This window comes from Olea europaea, chromosome 15 (genome assembly GCF_002742605.1).
Source record: "Olea europaea var. sylvestris chromosome 15, O_europaea_v1, whole genome shotgun sequence".
Classification (NCBI taxonomy): domain Eukaryota; kingdom Viridiplantae; phylum Streptophyta; class Magnoliopsida; order Lamiales; family Oleaceae; genus Olea; species Olea europaea.
Genome location: NC_036251.1, coordinates 3,746,717 through 3,762,941, shown reverse-complemented (window position 1 = coordinate 3,762,941; position 16,225 = coordinate 3,746,717). Strand labels below are relative to the sequence as shown.

General features: G+C 32.6%; 1 protein-coding gene across 1 annotated transcript; it reads left to right on the top strand.

The window, feature by feature from the left end:
• Positions 1 to 2,105: 2,105 nt before the first annotated feature.
• On the top strand, positions 2,106 to 3,573 carry LOC111409867 (uclacyanin-3-like). The gene is made up of 2 exons (XM_023039947.1): positions 2,106 to 2,442; positions 3,049 to 3,573. Exons 1-2 carry the CDS (start codon positions 2,283 to 2,285, stop codon positions 3,438 to 3,440), a joined length of 552 nt encoding a protein of 183 aa, XP_022895715.1. The 5' UTR covers positions 2,106 to 2,282; the 3' UTR covers positions 3,441 to 3,573.
• Positions 3,574 to 16,225: the final 12,652 nt, after the last annotated feature.

The window sequence follows — 16,225 nt, the reverse complement described above, 5'->3', positions numbered from 1 at the left end:
TACCTTGGTATCATGTTCATACCGTTGTATTGAATGATCTGATCAGTTGCTTTGCATTCATATAATGCATATACAGCTCTAGTTGGTCGTTGGGCAAGTTTGGCAAACTTTTTTTTACTATAAGAAAGAAAAGTAAGTTCTCTAAACCCATTTTACGTAAAAGTAACTCTACTGTTTTTTAGGCCAAACATACCCATGAGATAATAGCTCTGTTGAGGCAACTGGATGAAGACAAGAATTCTTTTTTGACTGAACCTTTTTCTATCGAATGGTTAGTCTGTCAGCATCAACGAGTTTTTGAAGCCTGCTGAGGGTGGTGGGGGGTCGGGGTTCCCTAATGTGGAAGTAGGCAACTTTCCCTACCTTGGGTGCCAAATGAGGAGTTCTCCTTGCCTTGCCATTACTATTTATCTCAAATTCTTCCATAGTGGCAGTATTCACTTGTATCAAATTCTTCAAGTTTGTTTAAGTCCCATTTGGTACATATTAATGTAAAAATGAGAATGAGAAATATAATCGTTACAGACCCCACATAAAAGATAGAAAGTCAAATATTGTGACTTGATGTGATGGATAACGGTCATATTTTTCATTTTAATGAGTTAATAATGGGAAACAAACGGGAGCTTAGTGTTGAAACAGGTCTTTTTTGGTCCCTTTTTATTTGTTAGAGGGAAATGATTGTTTAGCAAAAGAACTCCACGGAACACGAATAAGATACAAAGCATTCATTCTGAAAAGGTAATTAGCATTATAATTGTTACGAGAAGTGAATAAATTGAGTTTTTACTCTAAATATATTAGTCAAATTGTTTACCTACTTATTTGGTTTAGTTTGATTTTGAATCCCATTTCTTGTAATTTTTCTTCTTCCAGTTTAGTTTGATGATATTGGTTCATTGATTACAAGATATCTTTATAGTATAATCAACAACGAAACAGAAAAAAGTTAGCACATATCAAATCAGTATTATTTTCTCAACGTATCTTTATCCGCACATCAAAATTGACAAATTGTCATTAATTTTAATATGTATTGGTCAAAAGGCAAAAGATGAAGTGTACAAGACAATTAACTAAGAAAGAAAATTAGGTGCCAAGATAATTAATATGGGTATTTCAACAATTCGATTGGATAAGATGTATACAATTCTAATTAACAACAAACTTACCCCTGACTAATGGAAAGAAAAAGTATATTGTAATAATAAAGAACAATTATTTAATATTCACCAATAGCTTTCCAAAGCCAAAACTTAACAACCCTATTGACCCTACTCTTTTATTAAATATTTTAAAAGAAAGAAACAGTGAAGCATCATATCGAGGACCCCCACTCCCCCAGTAGAGTTTATTTGATAAAGTCATTATCCTTAAATTTTAATAGTTTGACCAAAATAAATGGTTAGTGCCAACCTTATGTGAGCTGCACCATCTCGTTTGTATTTTTTTCATAATAAATTAGGTGGCAGTTATAGTTAAATACATATGAAAAATATAACACATGCATATGCGTGCACACACATTAACATCCCTGGCAAGAAAATTGATCTACGAGAAAAATATAAATAAATAAAATGTTCGAGCTCATCATTATTAAAATTTGAGTCATAGTTTTGACCTTCGAGAAACACTGTGAGAAAATAATTAATTAAGGGATTTTCGAGAGTAGAGATCCTTAATGTATGCCTTTTATGCCAACTGAATTAAATGTTTGTGTTAAAATCATTGTAACTTAATTTTCCTACGAAGAGAAAAATAGCTAAAATGGCTTTCGCCAGCCCTATCTCTAACAATGATGGTATGGCGTAGTCAATATATTTGCATCATTGAAGCATTTTTTTCTTTTTTCTTTTTCCGTTTATCTTTATTTTTATTTTTATTTTTATTATTTTTTGGGTAGTGCCTAGACACTATTTTACAAGTGAAGTTCATCATGAATTTATGTTGGCAAGAACACAACTGGCCTAACCGAACTTTCAGAAACTTCAAATTCAGTTTTCCAAAACCAGTAGCTTTCAACAACCCTTGACAGATTCAAAGAATCCTTCGTGCATTAGGTATGGACAAAGAAAAAAATGACCCAAAACAATTATACCATTAAATTATATATTAAGATAGAAGAAGTGGAATTTACTTGCTCCTTTTCTAAACAACTCTATTCAACATTCCTATGTCATAATTTCATGTTCAACTTGTCTATATAAGTTGCATTCTAACCCATCTTCCGAGCATTTAAATTTCTCTCCATATTATAACACAAATAAATATCATAACAAGCCATGAAAATGGCCATTTGTGCTGGTTTTCTTGTTCTTTTACTGGTTTCTCCTGCAGTATTTGCTAAGGATATCACTGTTGGTGGCAACAATGGATGGACCGAGAGCTTTGATTACTCCTCGTGGACTTCTAGCCAAACATTTAATGTTGGTGACAACCTTGGTGAGTTTTGTTTTTCGTTCAATCTTGTAAGAAAAGACTTTTCATGACTGCTTAAATCTCGAATGAAAATAATAATCAACGATAAGTCACTTGTGATGCTATGGATAGTTTTTTGGACGAATATATTTTTAGTCAACAATTTTTACCTACTGAAGTTTTATCTTCCGATGATGTCTTTTTCACTTTTGAGTTGGTTTCTCCATTCAATTATTTGGAAAGGGTTTTCACGATGACCATCGAAACTTTACATGACAACTAGCTATTCATCTTGAGAACGAGGTGTGGGTCTATGACCGTCGTACAAGAGAAGTTTCTTTACAACCACCATGCACAATCTTTGTTTAGTCTTTTTTTGTTAATATAATTTGGTTAATTTTTACAAAAATGATACATGTATAGGGCAAATACACGGGAATTTTACAGGTGTTGAGATGATAACATTTGATTAGCTGTTTTAACTTTATATGTTTGTACAAAATTCAATGAAATGTTGCCATGTGTCATTTGTAAAAATTTCTCTAAAATCTCCTTATACACATAGCATTGTTCTAATTTTAAACATTGAAAACTAATTTAATAACTGATAATTTGAATCTTGGTGATCAGTGTTCAACTATGGACCCACTCACAGCGTGTATGAAGTAAGTAGAGCAGACTATGATAATTGCAACACAGGGAATCCCAGAAGTACTCACAGCCCCAGCCCCACCACTATTCCTTTATCCGCCGCGGGTTCAAGATATTTTATATGTCCTACATCCAATCACTGCTCTCAAGGTATGAAGCTGGCAGTCAACGTCGTGGCTGCTGGGACCCCCGCTCCCGGTGGCTCACCACCGTCCGGTTCACGTCCCACACCAAGTTCGCCTAATACGCCACCTGCTCCACCTGGTACTTCAGCCCCACCACCACCTTCTGGTGGCGCAGCCAGCATTTTCGGAGGGATGAGTAATTTGATAGTTGGATCATTGGCAGCCCTGTTTGTATTAATGGGCTAGGAAAGAGGCAGTGCCGTTTGATTTTCGTTGGATTTTCTTTGGTCATATGCATGTTTATGATATGTAGTTCATTGTGTGTACATGATTTGAGGAATATTTGATTATGATTACTTGTTTTAGTCTTTTAATTGAAGCATTTTTATTTTTCTTTTCATAATTTTCTTCCGTAACATTGTTACAATATCTGGTAAAGAATTAGCTAAGATCGAGCTTTTAACTCGTGAAATTCATAAAGATAATAATTATAACATTACATCTGAGTTTAGTGATTTTATAACATAAAATGCAATATATTATGATTTGAGTACAATAATTCTATATGAAATAATATCAGCACTAACACGTTAACACACAAGATGTTACGTTTCAAATTCACTAATCAGGTAGTTGTTAATCATTTGGCACAAAGCTCGATAAGTGTCCTTGGCTCCTTGCTTCATCTAACCTATATCATTGCGACAATATCCATTAACTTGTACCATAAAAGAAATTGAGTTTTTGTTATTTTGTTAGAGTTGTTCCATGAATGCAGCTCTCTTTATTTTACTTTGGACTTCTTTTTCTAACTTATGTATCGAAGTCGTAAAATGACCAACCTAAAACTCGATCAACTTGGACAAACCAAGTTGCTCATCTAGTAGACTTCAAAGATTTCTCATTCCTTGAATTGTTCTATAGTTGCTTCCGTCTGATTTGCCAGCAAAAATTCTATTTCTTAAGGAAGATAATGAGGAGAGAAGTAGATGGGGGAGGCACGACACGAGCATATTCAGTTTGCCGAAGTGAAGAGAGCCCATGATGCGGAAAATGTAAATGTATGATATGCATATTTGGTATACGTACAAGATTAAAAATCGTCTTATTGATTATTTTTGTACGGTATTATTTATCCGACGTGTAAAAATACAAGTTATTTCTCGTTATCTTTTTTATCTATTGTGATGAATCAAAGGGAGTGATGGGTTTCTTTCTCTTTGGATTAGATAATTAGAAAGAGATCTCTTCTGGTACACCTAATTTCTTTTGACTGAGATTATTTTCATTATTAGTTAATTAATTAGGTAACGACTTCTTCCATGCTCCAACGACTCTGCAGACACCAATCCAATCAATTAAAGCCATTTGTTGCGATTATATTCTAAGAGATATTTTATAAAATAAATATAATTAATAGTAAATGTAACATCACGACAACCTAACTTGCATGCGGTGATGTTGGCTTTACTTTAATTAAACGAAATTTACCAAAAAAAAATGTAAAAAGAAAAAAGTTGATAAATAACATCTTGAAATTATGTTAAGTCTATGTTTAAAAAATGAGTAAGAACTATATTGAGCGACTTTTTGTTTCAAACATATTTGGGCTTATGTTCGTTGTTAAAAGTTAATAAATGTTCTCTAGAAAAATGAGTTATGCTTTTAGAAAAAGTAACGTTCAAAAATTAACAAACCTCAATTTAATTTTAACAACAATCAAACATGTTTTTTAAAATGATAAAAGTAAACTTGTAAAATAAATATAGAACTTATTTAGTTCAAATTGTAACCAATAGAAATTATTATTTTAAAACTTATTTACATATAAGTAATCTTCCAAAGATTTAACTAGTCATGCTGTTAGGGTCTTAGTGATGCATACTGGGCTCGTTGTCCCACCACAAAGAGACGTGATTTGTGTGTTTATTGGTGCTCAAAGAAGCAAAATAATGTCGCAAGAGGTTTAAAGTTAAATATCACTCCATAGCCTCAACTGCGGCTAAACATACATTGTTACGATCATTTTATGAGATCTTGGAGTTGAACTCTCTAAGCCACCTCAAGTCTTTGGGATAGGATAAGTGCACTCCCCATGTCCTTTCAAGAATTCAACACAGACACTTGATCAAGGCAAAATATCGATCTTCTTAAAAGTATGAATTTTCAGTTTACCTCATTGGAGTCAACTTCCTTCAATCAAGGAGAAATGATTAGTTCTAATATTGCAATAATGTTTATGTTTATTAGAATTGCGAGTTAATAGCCCAAATGGTCATCGAACTTTGTAAAAAGTTTTTACGGGATTATTGAACTTTAAAAATTACCCAAGTCATCACTAAACTTCTCAAAAGGTTTTCACGAGATTACTGAGCTTTGCAAAAAGTGTTCATGGAGTCATTGAACTTTAAAAATCATCACATTCATCACTAAATTTTGTAAAAGTTTCCTAGGAGATCACTAATTCAGCGATCCCTTAGGAAATCTTTTGCAAAATTCAGTGACCCTGCGGAAATCTTTTAACTTTTTAAATTATTTGATTTTTAAATAGAGGGATTAGTCATTGTAATAGATGCCCTTGATTATATGAATAAATTATTTTCTTTTGTTCTCAAATCTTCTCTCTTTTAATCCCCCCTCTTTCTTGTTCCTTATCAAATTAGTACGCTTCCACACACTCTCTTCCTCTCTCTCTCTATCTGTGTGTATGTTTGTGTGGGTTTTTGACCTTCTAGAGAGTATGATCACATCAATGTTTGTTTTGGTGTTTAATGCATCTGGTGCTAGCATGTGAAACTCTAGGCTATGTTTGGCTCACCGTATTAGGATATATAAGGAATTTAGAATAGTTTATAATTGATATTAATAGGTTGGTGGAGTGACGATGATTAAGATGGATGATGTTTTCAAATTTTGCATTCAAAAGATAGTCATTAGAACTGTTAGGCGTATCACATAATATGAAGGTTGGAGGTGGGATTAGATCGAATAAGGATGATATAGTAAATGACATTATTTTGAATAAAAAGTCAATTGATATTATCCACCTTAATTCACTATAATAAATCTATTTAATAATATTTATTATAATTTACTCGGAATTCTTATATAGTCTAATTCGATGTACCAACGTGGCCTTAGTTGTCATATTTACGGCAGAATTTCACTTTACCAGTAATGTTCACGCGATACACCAATTAGCCTTTTTCCTTCATGTGTATATTATATGGTGCCTTTTTCCTTCATGTGTATATTATATGGTTCTGAATGCTTAGAAGGATGACTTGGCTAGTTGTCACCTCTACGTGTACTAGACGGTCGCAAAATCTTGCTCTCACAAGGTTGATGTGACCTCTTCTATATCTTCTGTTGAACAAGTAGTTGGATTTGAAATGAAGCTCTCATTTTTAAAAGATTTATTTTTCTTTAAATTTATTTTTAATCACATTTATTTTCAATAAAATAAATGTACACGTAAATTCAAAATTTTTTCTTACTTTTAATCGCATATTCTTTAAAAAATCACTATTACAAAATCTATTCTCCTTAAAAACGGGGCTCAAACAAACCTGAAATGTGCCCACCTAAATGCCAGTACTGTAGTTTGCTTTTATTCACATAGTTGGAAATTGATCTCAAGTTGTACATTAACTTTTTGTTGGAAAAAAATGAGTAAATGACTCACTTTTGGCACAATTTTTAGTAGGACCCGTTGGTCCAATTTGAAAGATCAAAGTTGATCCTTATTCTCCTCCATGAGAGTATCAAAATCATATATTTGTCAAAAATGAAGTTCGGATGAATGAGAAATTGGAGCGCAAAGTTGACCATTGGAAGATGATTTATGTTGAAAAATAACATTTGTCCCACATAGAAAAAAGAAGGCATTAACCACTTTATAGGGCTACACATTGAAAGGGTGTAATAATGTGTAGTATAGAGGCTCTCTCCATGTGCGAGCGCAGGGGGTGCAAATTATGGACCAAAATAGCTTTCGGACCTTGAACTTGTGTGCAGGCACGACCTGCGTACACGAATGTCAAATCGAACGGAGCAAAAATTGGACCGTTTGGAGTGTCCACGTTTTGGAATTTTTTACTTTCTCCAACTGACTTTTGATTTCTGAAACTGCTAAAACTCTAGTAGAAATTGAAGTGACTCCATTGTTTATTGCCATAGAGTTAATGGCAGATTTAATTTACATAAAATCTCAATTTTTCAGTAATTTCTTACGCCACCAAAAAATACAGTCTACACTTCCAATGTACACGAAAATACAGTTTGCGCAATCTGCATACGAAAACTGTGTCTGCATATTGTTTTTCCGTCATCTTGGTGGTGATATTGTTCGAATACTAACTCAGTTCGTCGGAGAAGTTTCTGCAGTGTTCCGATTTTACTAGTTCACACTTCACTATTAATTATAAAATAAATATAATTAATAGTAAATGTAACATCACGACAACCTAACTTGCATGTGGTGATATTAGCTTTACTTTAATTAATTGAAATTTACCAAAAAAAAATACAAAGAAAAATGTTGATAAATAACATCTTGAAATTAGGTTTTGTGACGGTAGTCTATGTTTTAAAAATAAGTAAGAACTATATTGAGCGACTTTGTGTTTCAAACATATTTGAGCGTACATTCGTCGTTAAAAGTTAATACATGTTCTCTAGAAAAATAAGTTATGTTTTCGAAAAAGTAACCTTAAAAAATAAGCAACTGTTATAAAATTAAAGGGAAGAGAGAAAATAAGAGAAAAAATAAAGAGTTAAAACTCAATTGTGTATTATTATGAACCAATGCCCTATATTTATAGGTTCCAAAATTAGAGTTACAATTGAAATAAAATAGATCTTCTAAAGTATAGATAAGACTTATCCATATATCATGATAATACTAAATAATAATCAATAATTATCTCATTATTTTATAACACTCCCCCTTTGATGATTATTTGTACAATAACTGTCTCGTTAAAACCTTGTTTGATAAAAATTCAATGGGAAAAAAATCAAACGAAGGGTAAAGAGTACAATTATTTTGGAGTACTAAAAAAAATGTTGCCTCATTAAAACCTTGTTAGGAAAACACAATGGGACAAAACCTAAGTTAAGGAAAAAGAGTACAACTACTTCCACTGATATTGATCACTGAAAATCTTTGAGTCGACGCATTCCAATCTCATGAACTAATTTCTTGAATGTATATGTTGGCAGTGCTTTTGTGAATAAATTGGCCACATTGTCATTTGAGCGAATTTGTTGGATATCGATATCGCCATTCTTTTGAAACTCATGTGTACGAAAGAATTTTGGAGAAATATGCTTCGCCCTATCACCTTTGATATAACCTCCTCTGAGTTGTGCAATACAAGTTGCATTGTCTTCATACAAAATTGTTGAACTATCTTTTGTTGAAATTAATCCACATGATGCTTGGATATGATGGGTCATGTTTCTCAACAATACATATTCTCGACTTACTTCATGAATTGCAATAATTTCAGAATGATTTGAAGATTTAGCTGTCAAGGATTGCTTCACAGATCTTCATGATATAGCGGTTCCTCCACGTGTAAGCACATAACCTGTTTGTAATTTAGTTTTATGTGGGTCAGATAGATAACCTGCATATCCCACTAAAGCAAATTATTCTACATATCCCACAAAAGCAAATCCCACAAAAGCAAATCCTGACTTTTGAGATTAAAATAATCTAAAATCAATAGTACCCTTTAGGTAACGAAAATATGTTTAATACCATTCAAATGTCTTTGAGTTGATGTAGAACTATATTTTGCAAGGAGATTTACTAAAAAGTTATGTCGGGTCGAGTGCAATTTGTAAAATAAGTTAATGCTACAATTGCACTAAGATATGATACTTCAGGATTAAGAACTTTTTCTCCATTTTCAAGTGGACGAAATGGATCTTTTTTCACATCAAGTGATCGAACAACTATAGGTGATGTCAATGGATGTGCATTATCCATGTAAAAACGTTTTAAAACTTTTTCTGTATACGTAGATTGGTGAACAAATAATTCATCTGTGAAATGTTCAATCTGCAATCCAAGACAAAATTTGGTTTTTCCCAAATCTTTCGTCTCAAATTCATTTTTCAAATAATCAGCAGTTTTGTTGAGTTTTTCAGGAGTTCCAATTAAATTTAAATCAACATAAACTGCTACAATTGCACTATTTGTTTTCTTTATGAAAACACATGGGCAACAACGTCATTTTTATAATCCTTATTCAACAAATATTTGCTAAGACGATTATATTACATGCGTCCGGATTGTTTTAATCCAAATAATGATCTTTGCAATTTAATTGAGAACATAGTTCTCGGGCATGAATCATTTGTTCCTGGTGTCTTAGTCCTTCGGGGACGTTCATATATATGTCACTATCAAGTGAATCATACAAATATGCAGTTACTACATCTATAAGACGCATATTAAGATTTTGTGATACAATCAAACTAATTAAGAATCTAAGAGTAATGGTGTTCATTACGGGAGAATATGTTTCCTCATAATTAATTTCTGGTCTTTGTGAGAAACCTTGAGTTACCAGTCGGGCTTTGTACCTTGTGATTTCATTATTTTCATTTCTCGTTCATACAAAGACCCATTTGTATCCAACAGGGATTACATTTTCAAGTGTTCAAACCACAGGTCCAAACACTTTTCGTTTCTCCTAAGAATTCAATTCCGCCTATATGGCTTCTTTCCATTTTGACTAATTATTTCTATTTTGACAGTCTTTAACCAACTGTGGTTCAGGATCCTCATTCTGTATAATATCAAGAGCCACATTAAAGACGAAAATATTGTCTATAATAACATTATTTCCTTCCCATAATTCATGAGATAACATATAATTTATTGAAATCTCATTATTTTCGGATACTTGTGGTTCTTCAGAAACCGTATTTTCAATATCTAATTGATCAATCTTTTCTAATGTAACTTCTTCCGAAATTTTTGGTTGGTTTTTCTCATGTACTTTTATTTTTCAAGGTACAGAGTTTTTTGAACCAACTGGTCGATCATGCTTCTGGCGTATTTGAGATTCATTTGCTACAACAAATTGTCCTATAGGGACATCAATTTTTGCTGGAATATTTTCTGCGGGAACATATGATCTTGTCACTTTTCTTGTGTAAACAAATATATCAGGTAATTGATTTGTAACTCTTTGCAAATGAATGATTTTTTCAACCTCTTGCTCACATTGATTGCTACGGGGATTAAAATGAGCTAGAGTTGTTTCATTCTAAGAAATTTTACCTTATTTTTTAGGATGTAGTTTTTCCCCTCCCAAAGTTGGGAAAGTAATTTCATCAAAATGACAATCTGCAAAACGTGCAGTAAATAAATCATTCGTTAAAGGCTTAAAATACCTAATAATTGATGGTGAATCAAAACCCGCATAAATTTCAAGTCTTCGTTGGGGACCCATTTGAGTACGTTGTGAGGGGTGAAATAGAAACTTGGACAGCTCAACCAAAGACCCGTATGTGAGAAATATCAGGTTCATAACCAAATGCTAGTTGCAAAGATGAATATTGATAATAAGCAGTTGGTCTAATACGAACCAATGATGCAGCATGTAGTATGACATGACCCCAAACAGAAGCTGGGAGTTCTGCTTTTATAAGTAATGATCTAGCAATAAATTGTAGAAGCTTAATAAACGACTCTGCCAAACCATTTTGTGCATAGACATGCGCAACTAAATGTTCAATTACAATCCCGATTGACATATAATAATCATCGATGCTTGTGATCTAAATTCACCAACATTGTCAAGGCGAATAGTTTTAATTGAGTAATCGAGAAATTGTGCTCGTAATTTTATAATTTGAGCAAGTATAGCAAAGGCTACATTCCTAGTGGAAAGTAGGTAAACATATGACCATCTAGTGGAATAATCAATTAATATCATAAAATAACGAAATATCTATATGGTGGGTGTATTGGCCCACATATATCTCTATGAATTCTTTCCAAGAAAGTTGGGTATTCAATATTGACCTTTGTAGTTGAAGATCTAATGACTAACTTGCCTTGCGAACAAGCTACACATGGATAATCATTAGGATGTCCATGTGAGTTGTTTATTATTCAACGCATCATTATAGCTCTTAGATGTCTAAATGGATCATGCCAAAGTATAAAATTTTTTGGGTCAACGAACTTTTGGTTCGTGACATTATTTGATTCAACCATTTTTATAAATATATAATACATGCCATATAAGAGTGTATGAAATTTTTCTTTTACCTGCTTCTGACCAGATGCAAAAGAAGTTATACAAAGATATTCGATATTATTTTCTTGTGTCGTCTCAATATGATATCTATTGCAACGGATATTTTTAAAACTAAGTAAATTTCTTCTGAATTTGCTAGAATAAAGTGCATCGTTAATATATAATTTTGTATTATTTGGTAAAATAATATAAGCTCTTTCGAAGCTTTCAACGATATTCGATGCGCCTGATATTTATTAACATTATTCTCTTTTAATGTTAAATCTAAAAAATATTTTTTGTCCTGAAGAATAGTATGTGTAGTTGCACTATTAATCAAGCAGGTGTCTTGACAATCCATCATGAATCTATCAATATAACAAAATAGATATATTTTAAAAAAACTTGAATTTAAATTTAAAATGATAAGCATAATTAATACTGTGAAATTAACGATAGATAATAAAGTTCAAAATTTTACGAAAAGTAAAAACATATTTCAAAGTAAATTCTAAAATAAAGGAAAATATTAGAAACATAAAAAAAAAAAAAAATATATATATATATATATATATATATATATCTTCCATCACACCACCTCCAATCAAATGGTCAATATTTTCATTTGAATCAGCAGAGAAATCGGAGACATCCAAATGAGTCACATCAATTAGACCATCATAATCAGCAAAATTTGTCTCCACTTTTCCCTTTCCCTTAATTGATTTTTGGTAGAGATCCACAAAATGTTTTGCCGTACGACAGGTACGTATCCAATGCCCTTTCATTCCACATCTAAAACAACATTCTTCATGTATCTTTTTAGATGTGCTACTTTAATTTACTTTGTGTCTTTTGAAATTGTTGCCTTGTTGTTGATAACTTTTTTGATTATTTCGTTCATGGTTTACTCCGCGTGTACGTCCGCATCTACGTCCACGTCCACGTCCTTGTCTTGATATTGCATTTGTTTCAGGCAATGCAGTACCATTTATTTCAGACAATGGTACAGAACTAATTGGACGTAATCGATGATTTTTCATCACCAGTTCATTATTCTATTCAGCAACAAGCAGACAAGATATAAGTTTTGAGTATTTCTTGAAACCACGCTCGCGATATTGCTGTTGCAGAAGCACATTCAAGACGTGAAAGGTGGAAAAAATTTTCTCCAACATATCTTCATCAGTGATTTTTCTCCACACAACGTCAATTTTGAACATATTCTGAACAATTCAGAATTACACTCGCTAACAGTTTTGAAGTCTTGCAAACGAAGGTGCATCCACTTATAACGGGTTTTGGGAAGGACTATAGTCCTTTGATGATCAAATCTTTCAGTTAATTTTTTCCAAAGAACCTGTAGATCTTTCTAAGTAAGATATTCAATTTTCGGTCCATCGTGAAGATGATGACGAAGGAAGATAAGTGCTTTTGCACGATCCTCCAGGAATTCTTTATTTCCTTCTTTTATTGTCTCTCCCAAATCTTTTGAGATAAGATGAATATCAGCATCAAGTACCCATGATAAATAATTTTCGTCAGAGATGTCAAGTGCAGCAAACTCAAGTTTTGTGATATTTGCCTTTTGATTAACTACACAATAAAGTAAAAGAAAATATAATTAGTTTCGAACAATCTGATTAAACATCATATAATAATTAATCAAGTAATCAATATCAATATGACATAAGTTACATGTTTTCCTTCAAAGATAAACACTAAAATAATATGTTCTTCGAAACATATGCTATTTCAGGAGTACGTATTTTATTATTATTTCTTCAAGATCAATACGTTAATATTCTTCTGGAATATTGAAAAATATAATTTATTGAAAAATGAATATAGAACGTATTTAGTTATATTGTAACCAATAGAAACTATTATTTTAAAACTTATTTATATATAAGTAATCTTCTTAAGCTTTAACTAAACATGCTCTTAGTGATGCATATTGGGCTCGTTGTCCCGTCACAAGGAGTACATGTGGTTTGTGTGTTTATTGGTGCTCAAAGAAGCAAAATAATGTCGCAAGATCAAGTTTTAAATTTAAATATCACTCCATAGCCTCAACTGCAGCTAAACTTATATTGTTATGATCATTTTACGAGATCTTGGTGTTAAACTCTCAGAGCCACCTCAAGTCTTTGTGATAAGATAAGTGCACACCCTATGATATTTCAAGAGTTCAATACAGGCATTTGATCAAGGCGAAATATCAATCTCCTTGGAGTATGGAGTTTCAATTTATCTCATCGGAGTCGACTTCTTTCAACCAGGGAGAAATGATGGAGTTAGAATTAGAATTGAATTTCAAAGAAAAATTTGATTTAAAATTTATTTTGATTAGTTCTAATATTGCAAAGATGTTTATGTTCATTAGAAGTTTGTTTGTTTTTAACTTTTTAAACTATTTGATCTATAAATAGAGGGATTAGTCATCGTAATATGTGCCCTTGATCATATGAATAAAATTGATTTCATTTGTCCTCAAATCTTCTCTCTTTTAATCCACTTTCTTTCTTGTTCCTTATCAAATTAATACGCTTTTGCGCGCGCGCGCACATACACACTCTGTGTGTGTGTGTGTGTGTGTGTGTTGGGGGGGGGGGTCAATGTTTGTTTTGGTGCTAGCTCGTGAACCTTGGCACACCACGTTAAAACGTATAAGGAATTTAATATAGAATTATAATCGATATTAATAGGTAGATAGAATTACGATGATTAAGATGGATTATGTTTTTTTAAATTTTGCATTCAAAAGATAGTCATTTGCAATGTTAGCCGTATCACATAATATGAAGGTTGGAGGTGGGATTAGATAGGACAAAGAAGATACAATAAATGACATTATTTTGAATATAATTTCAATTGATATTATCCACCTCATTCCACTATATTTCCACAGGAAGCAACTAATTTGTAAGAGATGAAACTTCATTTTCAATCGACGAAGAAAAAGGACCACCCCAACCTTGATCCTAACCCAAGGGAATGAAGGTTCTAATATCATCTATCTAATAATATCTATTATAACTTGCACTAAATTCTTATATAGTCTAATTCGATGTGCCAACATGGCTTTACTGATAATGTACACGGAGGACAAGTGACTAGCCTTTATTTCTTCATGTGTATATTATACAAAAAATTGTAATCGAGGTATCAAACCTTTTTTTTTAGCAGACTTGACCCAAATATTTCATTTGTACCACCTACAATAGCGAACCTTTCAAAAATTCGTAATTGAAGTCCAAATAGATGTAAACTGTTACGTTGAGGGTTAGTTGACCGAAAAGTTAACACTAACCATAATTTTGACTAATTTTAAAATAATAAAATGATAACTTTACATTTTCAACAAAAGACATAATTAGAATATATTAATAATCAAATCAAAACACTATTCATCTTCTTCTCTACTCACCCCCCTCACACCCACCCAACCCAAAACCAAAACCCACCAAAATCGACACCCACCAATTGAATTGCCAATAAATCGCATAAGTACAATCCGACATATCAAGAATCCGGCAAAGCCCCTAAGGCACTCTTAAATCTCTACCTGATATTGTGAACTTCGACAACACCTTATTTGAAGCGGACCAAACGATATACTCAACACATTCATTGCCTAATACACTCTCCACCATAGCCTTCTCCTCTTCATTTAACCAGAATGTATCCCCCATCTTTCCACGACTTATAAAACTAGTTTCCTCAAGTAAAATTAGAAAAATTCTAATACAAGAGTTTTCGCAAAAAAAAAAAAAAAATAATAATAATAATAAAATAAAAAAATCAACAACCCCAACTCTATAAACTATTTAGAGCATAATTTCTTACTCAAAAAAGATGAAAAATAACAACAAAAATCACCATGAATACTTAATACTACTCTTGGGGTACAGTAAAAAACAATATATTTTGTTGGCCTTTGAAAATGGCCAACAGGTGTCGTTAAAGGACGATGTACACGTGGGCGTATTTTATCGGACGTAAAATATAAATAGTATGTTTGTAGAAGAAGATTAATAGTAGGCAATGAAAGTGTATTATGTTCTCTTGTATATATTTTTCAAGATCCCTTTAAATGATACAAGAATTGTCTATTTATATTGATCGGGCTGACGTGGTTACCGTTGGATTAAATTCATATTGGCTGATCTGTCGACCCTTTGTATCACATCAACTTTAATCCACATTAATTATATTGATAGAATTTTGACAAGAGGTCAGTCACTCTACAAACCTAAGCTGACATCCTTGATACTTATTAATTGCGCACGTCATATCAGCTCACCTCAGTAGTCAATTCTGAAGAGTACTTGCCCGTCCCTTTTCTGGTTGTAAAGGACTTTGGATACTTCGGGAGATCGCAGCAAAAGGTAAACCACTTCGGAAAGAAAGATAGGGCTACTTCGGCTATTCTCAGTGAGACAACATCGGCGTTCAACATGACAGCCTCAGATGTTGACCCCTTTTGCATGCTTTCCATGTGTCCAAACATCAGGACCCCCACGTGAGTCATTTCGTATGATTAGCAACTCATTCAATCTTTCTTTCCTAGAAATTTTGGTGGGTTTTGATTTTGGGCTGGGTGAGGATGGGAGTAGGGGTGAGTGAAGAATAAGATGAATAGTGTTTTTTTGTTGAAAAATGTAAAGTTGCCATTTTTTTCTTTTAAAATTAATCAAAATTATGGTTAATGTTAATTTCTTGGTCAACCAACAGTCAAATTAACAGTTTTCATCCATTTGGACT